Below are 16092 nucleotides of genomic sequence, written 5' to 3'. Positions count from 1 at the left end.
TAGCATTTTCTGGTCAATGGTGCCAAATTCCCAATCACATTCATCAATGTTCTTTCCTTATTACACAGTACTGGGCGCACATAAAAGGTGCCACTCGGTGCGTAGCCTCAGTGCAGGCTCGCCCCTTATTCAGATCCCTGTTCACTCGCATGTCCTCTCTTGCCCAGGATCACCTCCTCCTTCACTTCCTCTGCCCTTACACTTTCCTGAATAGAAACAAAAATATCTCATATTAAAAAAACAACCTGTTTGATTCTAAATAGTACAGGTTATGTCTTTTTGGAGTATAACCACATCCTGATTGCTCCAGGAGACAGCTGTGCTGAGCTCAACTTGAGTGAGTGACAGAGGGAACAGCACTTCAAAGCCTGTGGCACTGAGAATCCCAATGAGGCCAAAATGTGGTGGCCACCGCACAGTCACATCTTCACACAGTGTATCACCTTGGGAAACCCAAAAGTATGAACTGGAGCGATGCTAAAGAATCTGTAGTTGTCCCTTTATTAGGAACTGCAAAATAATAGGAATGGCTAACCAAAATCACCACAAAGACATGTGGATATTTACAGTCTTGGGCTGTAGAACTGGGTAAAAGCCAGGAATCAAAATAGATCATTATGTAATCTCCAAACACAATGGTTTTCAAGGAAAAGTCTCTAAATAGAAATTATGGATTGGTTTAGCACTTTAGAAAATATCGTTAGAACCTTGAGCTTACTATAGCCTTTATCGGACGAAAGAGAACTTTAGTTCCCGGCAAGGAGTGGGCCCCGCTGGCCGAATAAAAGATAACTTTAATAATAAACAATACATTTTCTTTATAAATGTTTTTACTTTTCATAAATAACTCAAAAAATAGATAAGATAGCGGCAAAAAAGTAAATGCCTGCAGAGCTGAATTTAAATGCCCAAAAAAGCTCCAGCCAGGAGACCCCACTACGGGAATTTAAATGCCGTCTTTTAAAGGATAGAAACTTACTGGGTACAGCTGGGGCAGTTGGTTTAGATTCAACAGTTTGCCAGGTTAAAGGATTCCCTGAAATAACAAAAGAATAAATTAATGACAAAAATCACAAGCTATGGATTATATTTTGCCAGCACTTACCCTAATCTGTTTCTCCCACAAAACAATAAGTGACATTTACCAACATATAGCAACTCACCCAATAGATTAAAGATGTTTAACAGAAATCCTTATAAAGCTAACTTTTCCTAAAAATACTTTTCAGGCAAATATTTATGTTATCTAACTAAATATACAGGTATTCCTCACTATCTGAACTCTCACTACTTAAAGAGAAGTTTTAGGGAACCACGGCCCTTCCCAAACCTTTTTCTCAAAATAAAAAGGAAACAAGTGTGTAGGTCTTTCCTGAGGCCCCTAAAATAGAGAACCCCAGCTCATATGCCCATTTCCAATCCCCAGCTAGTGAACCTCAAGTTGACAAGATGCCTTAACAGCCTGAGACATGCATGAAACAAGACTGGGATCACATGGAAGGAGACCAGGCAGAAGGCAAGCTTTGTGTTTTACTGTGAGACCCTGTACTTCTGGTTGCCAGTCTCCCATCTAGACTATCTCCTGAAAGATACAGAAATGGGTGCTAACATTGCTACAGTTAGTAGGTTGAGTATGTCCTCACTATGTGCTTAGTACAAACCTTTCACCCCAAACAACTGCAACTGAAGATAATGCAGTAAGCCTCTACAGTACTTCAAAATAACTGATTTTAATATCAGTAACAACAGCGAACACTAATGAATGTTTAATAAGTGCACTTTTTACATGTTCTCCCATGTAATCCCTGTAATAAGCCTAAGATGTAGTTATTATTAACGTTCCAACTTTAGAGCTGAGGGAACTGAGGCAGAGACTCAGAAAGCTACAAAGTGCCAGAGATGGGAGTTGAGCCCAGTCTGTCTCCAGACCCTTTTAATCAAAACTCCATTGACTGCACATAAGTACAGGGGTAAATGGTTACTGGGCGTAACAATATTCTGATGAAAAATATAGGAGACCATTCAATAACCGTTTAGTGATTTAAAATTCTACAACTTTCGGGGCTGTGATAACAGATCTTCCGAATTAAAATAACCAGAGGAATGCCATCTTAGCACCGTAACACATTGCGGCCCCACATTTTGATGCCCAGGAAATGGTTAAGGAGTCCAGCCTTGCCTCCAGCACTGGGGTCCTGGTCCACTTACCTTTGGGTTCAATGACACTGTTTAATGGTTTACTGGCAAACTCTTTCATCTGCAATGAAAAAACAGTCTTCTAGCGATACATGTTTGAAATTAGATGGGAACATACTGGATAATAACGGACAGATACTGGACTTAGCAAATTTAACCTTCTCATGAAATCCTCCAAAGACACCGGAGGACACACGGACTTTAAAGACAGGGAGACAAAAGTTTTATGAAAGAAGCATTTGGATTTGGCTGCTTCTCAAAGTTATTACTAAAAGAAATTCTTATCAACCTTCTAACTTGTTCTGAATTCTAATTGAATGAATAAATCTGCTCTACAGTATTTGAAAATACCTTTTAAAACCCAATTTGATTGAATTCATTTTTACAAACAACCATAGGGAAAAAATATTCCATCTTCTTTGTCTTATCCAACTTACAAATGTTCTAAAATAAAGGCACATGTTCTCAGATAAATTGCTCTGCTTAAAGAAAAACAGTACTGTTATTTAGCCCAAAATACCTGTTGTCTCTGATTGATAATCGGTTCATTCTGTTCCGGGAGTCTCTGCCCTTGCTCATCCATCTTTTTCTTATAGAAATCATTATTTGCATTTAGATTGTCTATCATTAAGGTTTGAAGTTTCTCTATATGTGACAGGAGCTGGGAAAAAATTAAGAGAAGCATCAGTCTGCAAATTGCATGTAAGTTGTCTTCTGCAGTCTGTATGGACATGCCCTGCCTTCTTGCTGGCCTTATGTTGTCTGTGCACATTAAGTCATGGAGTAAATCTTTGATCAGTGGGTACCAAGGCCCTGGCTGTACAAGGGGCTTCATTTCTGTTCCCAGGGAGCTCAGATGACAACACCGGTAGTGTGAACATCTGGGTGAACTTGAGCACACTACATAAAACAACACAGGGATGAACAATGGTAAAGAGTCAAAGCTTCTCCCACAGAGTGGCTTCGATCCCATGCAGTCCTGTCCTTCACATGCCCACATGTGCCATCCGGGCTCAAATGTGCACTCCTTGAGCCACAGAGCCCATCTTGATTATGATTATGTTTATGTGTCCAGCAACTAGCACAATCTCTGGTCCTTAGCAGGTTCTCAATAAATATTTACTGAGCCCGGCCAGGCATGGCTCAGCAGTTGAACGTCGACATAGGATCCAAATGATCGGGGGGGCGGAGGGGGGGTTTCGATTCCTGGTCAGGGCACCTGCCCGGGTTGCGGGCTCGATCTCCAGTCAGGGGCGTGCAGGAGGCAGCTGATCAATGACTCTCTCATCACTGATGTTTCTCTCTCTCTCCTTTCCTCTCTCTGAAATCAATAAAGATATATTTTTTTTTAAATTTAAATATTTACTGAGGAAAAGAAGGTGGAGGGAGGAGGGCAGAGGAAAGAAGAGAAGGAGGAAAGGAAGAAGAGAAAGAGAGGGAGAGATGCAGAGGACAGAGAGACGCAAAGATTCATGGATTCATCTTCAGAGGCTAATGTTGGGGAGGATCATATATTAGAAGAAAATAATTCAAGAAGAATTTATTTTCAATAATTTAAGGAAAGATTCTCAAAGCAATTTCAGTAGTTGTTTAAACAAAGAGGGGGGTGGAAACTTGGTAATTGGAGCTAAGGACATTCCAAGTCTACAGCGTGGAAATGGAGACAAGGGCATACAGGTCAAATAAAGAGGGAAGTAACCATGCCTGTGATGGGTACAAAAGGCGTCTAGAGCAGCATTTCCTAACATGCTTGATTTTTTTAACAAACACTGACCATGTGCTAGAGGCTGTGTTAAGCAATTCCCCTTGTTGAATCCACACCACAACCTTTAGGACACAAGTTTTGACCCCATTGTCTAAACTCACATCTAGAGAGGGAAAGTAGCTAGTCAAGACTCAGACAGCTAGAGGGGGAAGGGCCCAGACTTGAACTTCCACATCTGGCTTCAAAGTCAACACTCCCAAATGTAGTGTCTATGTCATGAAAGATATTAATAAATAATACCTGTATAGAATCAAGCAGCCCCCAGGCCTTAAGAAATAAATCACCAAATCAAAAAGTAACAGCAATGTACCTATTACAATGGCCAAAATCCAGACCACTGAAAACACCAAATGCTGGTGAGGATGTGGAGGAGCAGTAACTCACTCGCTGCTGGTGGGAACGCAAAATGGCACAGCCACTTTGCAAGACAGTTTGGAGGTTTCTTACAAAACTACACATATTCTCACCATACAATCCAGCATTCATGCTCCTTGGTATTTACCCAAAGGAGTCGAAAACTCATGTCTACACAGAAACCTGCATACAGGTGTATATGGCAGGTTTATTCATCACTGCCAGAATTTGGAGGCAACCAAAACGCCCTTACTAGATAAATGGATAAATAAACTGCGGTCCACCCAGACAAAAGAATACGATTCTGTGTTAAAAAGAAATGACTTAACTTGGAGGAACTTTCAATTCACATTACTAAGTGGAAGAAGCCAAACTGAAAAGGCTACATCCTGTATGATTCCAACTACATGACATTCTGGAAAAGGGAAAACTACAGAAACAATAAAAAGATCAGGGGTTAGGGGAAAGGGAGGGATGAACAGGCAGTGGAACTATCCTGTATGATACTGCAGTCGTGAATACATGTCACTTGTCCAAACTTACAGAATGAACACCAAGGGTGGACTCTAAAGTAAACTCTGGACTTTGGGTGATAATGATGTGTCAATGTAAGCTCACTGATTGTAACAAATGTACCGCTCTGGTACCGATGTTGATAGTGGGGGAGGCTGTGCTAATGGGATGTGGGGGCAGGGAGTATTTAGAAACTCTATACCTTCTGCTCAGTTTTGCTGTGAACCTAAAACTGCTCTAAAAAACAGTCCAATCACATTTAAAACACAAATAATAACAACAACAAAAAGTTAATGCACTCCATCAATACACTGCAGGGTCCCCCCTCTGCAGGGCTCTGTGCTTATATGAGATTGGACAGACACTGGGCTAAACCAAGCTGAAAAGGTTTCCTGAGTGAGGGCTAAAAATAACCTTTCATATCCTAGCGGATGCTAAGAATCTTCTCCCCCAAGGAGGATATTGACAAAAACCTCCACATTTTTACCTATCACTGGAAGAGTGCCCCCAAAAGCATTTTAGGAAACACTGAGCTGGAAAACAGAAGTAAAAGCCCGTAAAGATGTCCAGGGTTCTGGGTAGAGGTTTAGGATCAACAATATAGAAGTCATTCCCAGACCCAAGAACAAAGAGGACCTAGGATAGAAGACTGGATGGCACCACCTTGATAGCAGAATTGAGAATTTTACCACAAAGGTACAGAAAAGTTCGCTGAGCGAGGAATGTGATCATCTAAGCAAAGGATAGCCAGATAGTACTTCAAAAAGTCTGCAGCTCTTGAGTCCATCTGCTACAACCTCCTACCACTCAAATCTTTGCTTTTTTCCTATCAGCCCACATCACCCCCTCCTTCCCTTACATGACCATTCTACAACTTCCCAAGCTCTAGAGAGCCTAATGTTGGGTCAAAAGGCTATACCATCATTTATCTGTGACTTCCTTTGAACTCCTACCAATGTTGTTTTAAAAAAAAAAAAAAAAAGGCTGCCAAGAATCTAGGTAAAGTAATAAAAAGTTGGCAAACGCAACTTCCCTTAAACAGAGAAATACAATATGTGCATTGTAGGAACAGCAGGCACCAATCATGTGGAATAATTAACAGTCAGGTCTCGGGCAGAGATTACTAAACTGATTGAATTCACCCCTCTGTTAGGGTTTAAGAGAAATGAAGGAAGAAGTAGGCAGTTTCTGAACAAACAAAACCAAACGACCAGACAAAGGCGCAGCGTAGCCTAGCGGCAGCCAAACACCACACTCCCAATCCGGGAAAAGAGGTGCCTTCCTCAGAACCAGAAGGGCCTCTCACGCTTCCTCTGAACTGCCAGCAGTCGGTCCTTCCCACTATCACGACTTATAGTGGCAAGTGTGAAACTCTGCAACTTGCATTCAATTCAGGAAACTTTAAAAGAGCAGAGATTAAAACTCACCCCCAATTAATAAGGAAGCCTGAATTCAGCCCCTAAATACCAAAGCTTTAAGATGCCTTGAACAATAAGAGTAGGAACTTCAAATTATCTAAGAGCTGATCCAACACAGAACTGTCCAGATTTGATTTTTTGTTGTTTTCCCCCAAACATATGCATATCCCAGACTTACCTACTGAAGGAGAATCTCATGTGGTAGAGAAGCACATGTGTGTTTTGGAAAAGAGCCTCAGTTCATTCTGAAATGCAACCCTCTGTAGGAACCATCACCCAAGAGCATCTCAAAGGAAAGCTAGAATGTTCTTACAGAAAAGCAACCACTCTAAGTATCACTGCCCTGTCCCCACCCCAGCTGGCTAAGTGCCTAACACCTGACAGGTAAGCAAGGTAGTGAGGCAGACAAACAGGCCCTGAGGTTAAGAGGGCCTGGGTTCAAATACCATGCTCATTCCAACAGACAACTCTTTCAGCCCTGCTCTTTTGAACCCTACAATCAGCATTTCTCCATCCATAAAAACATGATTGAATGATCCCGCTTCTGGATATCTAGCAACCTTCCACACTCATTGAGCAAATAGTTAATGAGTTTCAATCACATTTTAGGCACATTAATGAATGTTGAGACTACAACAGAGAACCAAATAGAGCCCCTCCCTCGAAAGGCTACTGATCTGGTTGGAGAAGCAGAAACTAAACAAGTAAACAAATAAGCAAAAAGTGATCTACAACAGTGATCAGAGCTGTACTCATGAAGTGGTGAGAATAATAAAGGGAGTGGTGTGGGAGGCAGAAATCTAAAATGGCTCAAGTTCCCATCCCTAGAGTACAGGTCGTGTTTAATCTCTTTCCCTTGGCCTTACAGATTTGATGTTTGTGTCCCCCCAAAATTCATGTTGAAGCCCTAACCCTCTACATGATGGTGTTAGGTGATGGGGCCTTTGCAAGGTCACTAGGTTTAGATGAAGTCATGAAGGTAGGGCCTTATGATGCCCTTATAAGAAAAGACCTGAGGCCTGGCCAGGCATGGGTCAGCGGTTGAGCGTTGACCTAGGATCCAGGCGATCGGGGTTTGATTCCCGGTCAGGGCACATGCCCAGGTTGTGGGCTTGATCAATGACTCTCTCATCATTGATGTTTCTGTCTCTCTCTCTCCCTCTCCTTTCCTCTTTCTGAAATCAATAAAAAAGATATACTTTAAAAAAGAAAGAAAGAAAGAAAAGACCTGAGCTTGCTCTCCCTCCATCCCTTCTCTCTCCTCTCTCTCTCTCTGCCATATCAGGACACAGTGGCCATTTGCAAGAGGGCTCTCACCAGGAATTGAACTGATTAACACCCAGAATCCTAGCCTCTAGAACACTGAGAAATAAATACCTATTTTTAAGCCACCCTGACTAAGACAAAGGGCTACAAAATACATATAATTTAAAGTGAAAAAAATAAACAATTTTTCCTAAAGAAAAGGATCTTAAATAAATCTACTTTAGATGTTTTGCACTAGTGTGAAGTCACTTTAACACTTAAATTTCTGATGTATTCAGGTGAAAGGGAATCACTGTTATAATTTAATTTTGTTTTCATAAAAATGATTTTAATGTGAATAATCCTTGCCTTTATTTAAAAATTATTTAGATTGTTGTTCTGTATGGAAAAATTAAAAACGCATTCAACAATGAAGAAATGATTAAATAATGTATGCTTCATCTCTAAGATCATAATGTAATCATGAAAAAAGGATATTTTAAAACATAGGATATATTAAGTGAAAAGTATATAAAGTTATAAAGCATAATTCAAAATTTGTAAGATTGCATGTATGGGTTTCTAACTTATAGAAATGCAACATTTACAGCACAGAAAAAATATTGAAAGAAATTATAACAAAGCAGTAGCAGTGATTATCTTTGGTATTGAAACTATAAGTAATTTTAATTTTTGCTACACATTTCACCACAAACTTTATGAAGTGAAAAATACTACCTTAATTATAAAGAAAAGCAAATAGTCTTTGCAAAATTGACCCGCTTATAGACCACTGGCTTCTTTTTGTTTTTGTGTTTTCCTGATACAGCTGACATACAAAATTATATTAGTTTCAGGCGTACAACCTAGTGATTAGACCTTTATATAACTTACGAAGTGTTCCCCCCGATAATTCTAGTACTCATCTGACATCATACATAATTACAATATTATTGACTATATTACCTATGATGTACTTTACATCCCTGTGACTATTTTATAACTGTCAATTTGTGATTCTTAATCTCTTCTCCTTTTTCACCCATTCCCCCAACCCCCCTCCCATCTGGCAACCATCAGTTTGTTCTCTGTATCCACGAGCTTCTTTGTTTTGTTCATTTACTTTATTTTTCAGATTCCACATGTAAGTAAAATCATATGGTATTTGTCTTTCTCTGTCTGACTTACTTCACTTAGCATAATACACTCAGATACATCCATGTTATCACAAATGGCAAGATTTCACTCTTTTTTATGGCTGAGTAATATTCCATCGTATATATGTACCACCTCTTCTTTATCCATTTGTCTATTGATGAACATTTGGGTTGCTTCCATGTCTTGGCTATTGTAAATAATGCTGCAATGAACATAGGATGCTTTCTTAATCCTTACCTGACCCTTCTCTTTTTTGTGTTCTTGATTAAGAGCTTGAAATCGAGCTGTCCACTTGCTTTCCTAGGAAACAGTAAAGCAAGAGTAATTTATGTGCAATTGTAATATAAATGGAATCTTCCTCTTTGGTGAGTACCTATGAAACTCAACTATTTGGTAAAATGTTATCAGGTATTTTTTAGAATCCATAGAGTCCAAAATGTTTAAAAACATTTGTCTTGGTTTTAATCTTATAATCTAAGGCAGGTATCAGCAAACATTTTCTGTTAAGGGGAAAATAGTAAATACAGGGGTAGGCAAAGTAGGTTTACAGTTGCATTGTGACATTCTTTTGAATAAAGCTTTGTGATCATCATAACCTGCATGTCTTTTTACATATGAACAACTGTAAACCTACTTTTGCCCACCCCTGTATTTAAGGCTCTGGAGCCAGATGGTTGGGTCACTACTGCTAGTGGTAGCAGAACAGCGATAATACCTAAATGAATGGGTATGGCTGTGTTCCAATAAAATTTTGTTTTCAAAAATATTGGTGCGAGGCTGGCCAACCTAAGAAACTAAAAGGAAACACCAAGTTTTCTAAGTCCATGGGTTCTGAACTGACAACACAGCTCATAGGAATGAAACAGGAGAAATTTAGGTAGGGCCTTAGGATTTCACAACTGAGACCTTTACTTCGTGAGAGACCAGCCTGCTGGGAGCAACTGTCAACAGCTGATCCCCTGCCATCTACCAGACACCTCGCTGGGCAGCCCCTAGCAGGCTAGGAGAGGAGAAAGAGGAAAGTCCTTCCCTGTCAATGAGGGAGGTGGGCATAACAGAGAGAGTTTCCGTGCAGTGTGCATGTGATCGGGTCCCTGTTGGGGAACTACAAAAATGCAAAACCCCAGAGGTCCAGGAGAACACTTTAGAAGAGGTGCTACCCCAGCCGAATGAGTAAGCTGCGGGTCCTGAAACTGGGAGCAAAAGCAGAAACAGAATGCCGCGTTCTGGGAACCATGGCAGTTTGGTGCTGCTGGAATGTCGAGGTAAAGCCAAGAAAGGTGGCAGGTGACGCAGGGTCCAGATCCTCAGGGACTTGGAGTGCTGGTTAAGGATTCGAGACTTTGTTCTGTGAAAAATGGGGATCCACTGAAAAATTTCAGATAGGATAGCAACACGGTCAGCCTGGCTGTGGCGTGGAAGGCAGATTTGCGGGAGGCAGGCACGATGTAAGCGGCAAAGCAAGCAGCACCGACATTTGTGTGTATTTCAAAAAAACATTTATTTTTTTAAATCACGTATTGTTTTTTAAAAGGATCCTGAAGTCATAAACTTTAATCTCTATTTGTTTCCTGGTAAAACACAATGTTTCCCTAAACCAGTATGACCAAATAGCCAGTACGAAGACTGCACTGATTATGGAGGTTCACTTTCAAATGATTGCAATTATGTTTGATCAATGTAAAAGATCATCTGTCCACCAATGAAGTTGTATATTTAAGCTCTAAAAATAAAGTTAGTGCTTCAATATGCCTTTTGAAACTGAGACCTATGTCTGAAGTATGAAAAATAAATACTGAGGTAATGTTAACCAATTCAAATAGATATTATCTCAGGGGAAAATGAAGCAATTTTGCCAATTGTTCTGTATGCACATCTGTTAGTCAGTCAACAAATAGCTAATGAACACCTATTATGAATTACACGTGTATTAGGGACAAGAAAATAGAATCAGCCACCTTCATGGTCACTGAAAGACACAAATACTTTTTCTGTAGAAGACGCTTGCTGTAAATCATTTCACTAAAAAATTAGGCCTCTACCACATTTATCTCCCACTTTTACATACCTGACTATCAAGAAATTGCATCACATTTTGGAAATCCTGGGGATGTTGGGGATATTCTTCTTTAAACTCATGGGCATCTTTTAACGTGCCTAAGTTAGACTTGATCTGCAGGTTGGACTTCTGGATTTCTGACAATTGCTGGAAAATGAAATGCAAAAATCACTGGTACAAATGTTTATACTTTTGCAAGACCGAGACAGAGAATAAAATTGGGGAGCACATACCCATGTTTTAAATCTGACTATTCTATTGGATGCTCGTTGTGCTTCTCCTGCTTCTCCTTCCCAGTGGTTTTCTTCTTTTGTGTCTTCCAACAAAGGAACATGCACAGGATTGAAAAGGGAAAGAAAAACCTAACTTTCTAATCTTAGACAATGGGTCTTAAATGTTTTGATTGGCATGTAACAGTTGCCAGAAACAGGAACTGGGTGCAGCTGGTTCTCAAGATAATTTAGTGATGAGGCCAGCTTCACCCAAGACTGCATCCATGAATCCACTAGGGACAAAACATTTTAATTTTACCCTTTGCTTGTATGTTAGTACCAAAGTTACTAGCAATAAGCACAGGAGATAATACTGTATGTTAACTTCAAAAACAAAAGGGCGGGGGAGCACAGTTCTACGCTCTTTTAGTCTGGGCTGCACATAGCCACTTCTTTTCAAAGGGTGCAGTATGAAATAGGGGGAGGTTTCTTCCTTTCCTTTTAATCCTCACCAGAGGATATTTTTTCCATTGCTTTTCAGAGAGAGTGGAAGGGAGAGAGAAGAGAGAGAGAGAGAGAGATGGAGAGAAACATCAATGTGAGAGAGACACATTGATTGGTTGCCTCCCGCATGAACCCCGACCAGGGCCGGAATCGAGGTACATGCCCTTGGCTAGAAAGGAACCCAGGGACCCTTCAGTCTGCAGGCCGAAGCTCTATCCACTGAGCCAAACTGGCTAGGGCGGGGGGGGGGGGGGCAGCAGGGGGGTTACTGTTCAATGGAGAAATCTGACAAACTCGACCTCAGCCAGGTGGTCAAGGTCAACATCAATAACCATAAATCATGTAGATGGTATATACCCTTGATATTATGTGATGAAAATTGTACTTTAACTCTGAGGTCTTCTTCCCCAAGTCTGTAAGCCCAGTCTCACCGTGAGAAGAATATCAAATCAATTCTAATAGAGGGCATCCTGCAATATACATTGTCCAGGTCATCAAAAACTATTTTTAATAATTTATTTTTAATAGTAATTTTAAAATCTGTTGATAGCCATAAAGGGCAAACAACACAAGTTCCATCAACTGAAGAATGCACAAATAGAATATGGTATATTCATACAATGCAATGTCATTAGGCAATAAAAAATAAGAGTAAAATACTGATAAATACTACAAGGATGAATCTTGAAAACATTATACAAAGTGAAAGATGCCACTCTCAAAAGATTACATATTGTATCATTCAATTTATATGAAATGTCCAGAACAGGTAGATCCAGAGACAGAAAGTAGATCCATGGTTGCCAAGGGCTGGGCCAAGGGGGAGGTGTGGGGAGAGTGCCAATGGGTACAAGGTTTCTTCTTGGAGTAATGAAATGTTCTAAAATGACCATGATGATGGTTGCATAAGTCTGTGAACACTAAAAACCACTGAATTGTACTCTTTAGGTGGGAATGTGAACTATATCTCAATAAAGCTTTTCTTTTTAGGTAGGAATGGTACAGCTGTGGGAAAATGTCCTATGCCACAATTATCTGGGGGGCAGGGAGCAGGGGGCAGGCCCATGGAGGAAATCTCAGGCAAAAGAACGGTAACTGGAGGATTATCACAAGGGGGGGGAAAATGAGTGTGGCATTCATGGGGAAGATGAAAGAAGTCAGTCTTAAATTGGTTAGTATCAGAATATACTCCTGTGGGTAACAGGGCACCCCCTTAGAGAAGGAGCCACAGATATGAGTTCAGGAGAGGACCCTGGGGTTTGGGTGTAGAAGAAACCATGGATAGAGAAATTACTATGGCCTATGGGTTCTGATGCTTAGGAGGAAGAACACTAGCAGGCAAGGAAAGGTCATAGGGGGATAACTGAACCCACAGGAAGTTGCCTGAAGGAATCTCTACAGAAAAGACACAATGAGCCATCTGATGTTATTCCACCCCCCATTTGTGTGTGTGTGTGTGTGTGTGTGTGTGTGTCCAAATTACAACTTACAAGAAAGGTGAAAGAATAGTACCATACACATCCATTTCACCTTCACCTATTGTTAACCTTGTGCCTATAAAGATATGACAGGGGCTGTCAAACTTTTCCTGTAAAGAGCCAGACAGCAAACATTTTTGGTTTTGTGAGACACATAGGGTCTCAGTCAAGACCATTCAACTCTATGGGTCCAACACAAAAGCACCATAGATAAAATGGAAGGGAATGAGCATGGTTGTGTTAAGAAAAATTTTACTTGTGGATACTGAAATGTGAACTTCATGTAAAATTTTCCTATGTCATAAAATATCCTTCTTTTGACTTTTTTCAACCATTTAAAAATGTAAAAACCTTTGTTAGCCATACAAAAACAAAGGTAAGCCAGATCTGGTTCACAGGTCATAGTTTTCCCACCCTTATGTGAGAGTTCAGGGCGTTTTAGAGAAGGATCTTAGCAGTATCTCAAAAATCTATTTTAGTTTATAAAATGTATTCGCCCCTAGAGGGAGCTCAAGGACCTTCCATTGACTCCCCTGTCTCCTTTTTCCCTAAGGATCACTTAGCACTGAGCTGTCCAGCAAGCTCCAATCATTCTCAGCTGGGTGACAGCAGCCACTGTCTGAAGGAGGAGCTCACAGAAGATGAAGGTCCCAGCCCTGCAAGGCGTGTCTGTCATCCATGTGTGTAACCAGCGCAGTGTGGAGCAAGGCTGCTTCCTCAGGAGAGGAGACCTCGTTTAGCCACATCCAGCTTGCTCCAGGCCCGCTTCCTCACCAGCCAGGCCTGGCAAAGGTTCTCCCTCTTGTCTTTCTGGATGGGCTCCCTTTTCCTCCCACATTGGTGATCTGTGTCAGCCTTTCCTGGAAAGTTCCAAAACTCAGGAAAGGGTTTATGGTTTAAGTTTTTCTAAATCTAACTGGTTAATGAAAGAGGGTCCCTCTTCTATCATCCGACCAAATGTACCAAGTATTCTACACGGAGGTTTGGGAACAAAGCTCCCTCTAAAAGAAATGACTTTTCTGACTTGCTATGTCTTCTGTATGCTTCGAGCTCCCTTAAGACTCTCAGGGAAGAGGGGTGTCTGGACCTGGGAATGATTAAGGAACTCCTGGATCAGGCAGTCAAATGCCATTCTCACGCCACCTTTCAAGGCAACAATTCCACCACTGCTAGGAGGACTTCTTGGCTTAATACTTACAGATTCTAATGCTGAATTCTTGGAAGTTAATTCTTTAAACTCCTTCTTACACATTTCCTTGAATTTTGCCATTTCATCAACAAATTTCTCCCTTTCTTCTTCTTTCCATCTATGAAATAACTTTAGAAATTCTTCCTCTTTTGCTTTCTGAATATCATATTCCTGAAATTATTTTAAAATATGACTTTAATAGTTCTGATATAAAACAAATACGTAAAACTTTAAATCAATGGGCATAAATCAAATGTGTAAGCTAGTATTGCATCTTTCAGTAAGGCATGCAGTAACACTTCATATAATGGCAGGTCTGCACACAATGATTTTTACAAACCAAAGGCAATACATATCCTTACATCCTTTAAAATGCAAATGCAGAGGCACAAAGTATCAAGAGTTCTGTGATCTATGAAATTGTTGAGTAGACATACAACAGTATGTAAAATATAAATATATTTTAAAAGAAAAAGTCTACTGTGCCTTTCTTGACAAGATTGCTACTATATCAATTTGGGTATAGTAGCCCCACTCATCCCCCCAAAACACAAATTCATATTTATACAAGCTAAATGCAAGGTCTAGTCAAGCAGCCTTTGATTTCTCATTGATCTTCAGGTTTTTTTTAACCTAACTGGGGACCTGAACAAATTATACACAAACTCAACCTAACAAACATATACAGAAAGAACACTGCACCCATCAATAGCAGAATACGCAATCTTGTTAAGTGCACACAGGAGATTCAGCAGGAGAGGCCATGTATTAGGCCATAAAATGAGTATCAATAAATTTAAAAAGAATGAAATCATGCTAAGTATATTCTTCAACCACAATGGAGTAAAATCAGAAATCAACAGAAGGAAAATTGAAAAATAAAAATACATGAAGATTGAGTAACATACTTTTAAACTAATAGGTCAAAGAAAATATCACTAGGGTAATTAGAATACTTTAAGATGAATGAAAATTACACACCAAACACACACACACAAAAAAAAACCCAAAACAAAACAAAACCAACGCACCGGAAAAGGGAAGCAGCCAATCAGTACCCAGAGGGAAATTTAGAGCTGAAAATGCTTACATTAAAAAAGAAAGTTCTCAGGAAACAAAGAGGGTCATTCTATAATAATAAATGGGTCAATTCATCACCAAAATATAAGAGTTGTAAATATTTATATATCCAACTTTGGAGCATCTAAATATATAAAGCAAATATTAACAGGACAGAAAGGAGAAATAAACAGCAACACAATAGTAGGGACTTTATACTCTGCTCTCAACAATGAATAGATCATCCAGACAGAAAATCGATGAAGAAAAACAGGATTTGAACAACACTATAGATCAGCAATTTTCAACCTTTTTCATCTCATGGCACACATAAACTAATTACTAAAATTCTGCAGCACACCAAAAAATATATTTTTTGCTGACCTGACAAAAAAAAGGTATCATTTTGATTCATTCACACTGGATGGCTATTGTTATGTTAGCTGTTGTCATTTTTTTAATTTGACAATCTATTAGTCATTGCTCCTGACTAAACAGTCAGGTATTGCATGTTGCATGCTTCAAAAATTCTTGTGGCATGCCAGCTGAAAATCGGTGCTATAGGCCAAATGAACCTAAAGGACATATACAGAACATCCATCCAACAGCAGCAGACACACATTCCTCTCAGCACACACAGGACATTCTCCAGGATAGATCATATGCTAGGTACAAAACAAGTATTAACAAATTCAAGAAGATTGAAATTATATCAAGCATCTTTTATTTATTATTTTTTTATTGATGTGAGACAGAGAGAGGAAAAGAGAGAGAGGGACAAAGAAAGAAACATCGATTTGTTGTTCCACTTATTTATGCATTTATTGGTTGATTCTTGTATGTGCCCTGGTTAACTGGGATGACACTCTAACCAGCTGAGCTACCCAGCCAGGGCTCAAGCATCTTTTCTGACCACAATGGAATGAAACTAGAAATTAGTAA

At 39.8% G+C, this 16092-nt stretch overlaps 1 protein-coding gene across 1 annotated transcript in view; it reads right to left on the bottom strand.

The window, feature by feature from the left end:
* Window positions 1–16092, bottom strand: part of DZIP1 (DAZ interacting zinc finger protein 1) — a 52063-nt gene that overhangs the window by 24358 nt on the left and 11613 nt on the right. The window contains 6 exon segments of the mRNA XM_087814272.1: window positions 980–1036; window positions 2209–2257; window positions 2717–2857; window positions 8887–8949; window positions 10718–10855; window positions 14101–14262. Of these exon segments, the coding sequence (XP_087670398.1) occupies window positions 980–1036; window positions 2209–2257; window positions 2717–2857; window positions 8887–8949; window positions 10718–10855; window positions 14101–14262 (610 nt within the window).

This window comes from Miniopterus natalensis, chromosome 2, assembly GCF_054644295.1.
Source record: "Miniopterus natalensis isolate mMinNat1 chromosome 2, mMinNat1.hap1, whole genome shotgun sequence".
NCBI lineage: Eukaryota > Metazoa > Chordata > Mammalia > Chiroptera > Miniopteridae > Miniopterus > Miniopterus natalensis.
Note: the sequence above shows the minus strand (reverse complement) of the source record. Positions and strands in the feature narration are given on the sequence as shown.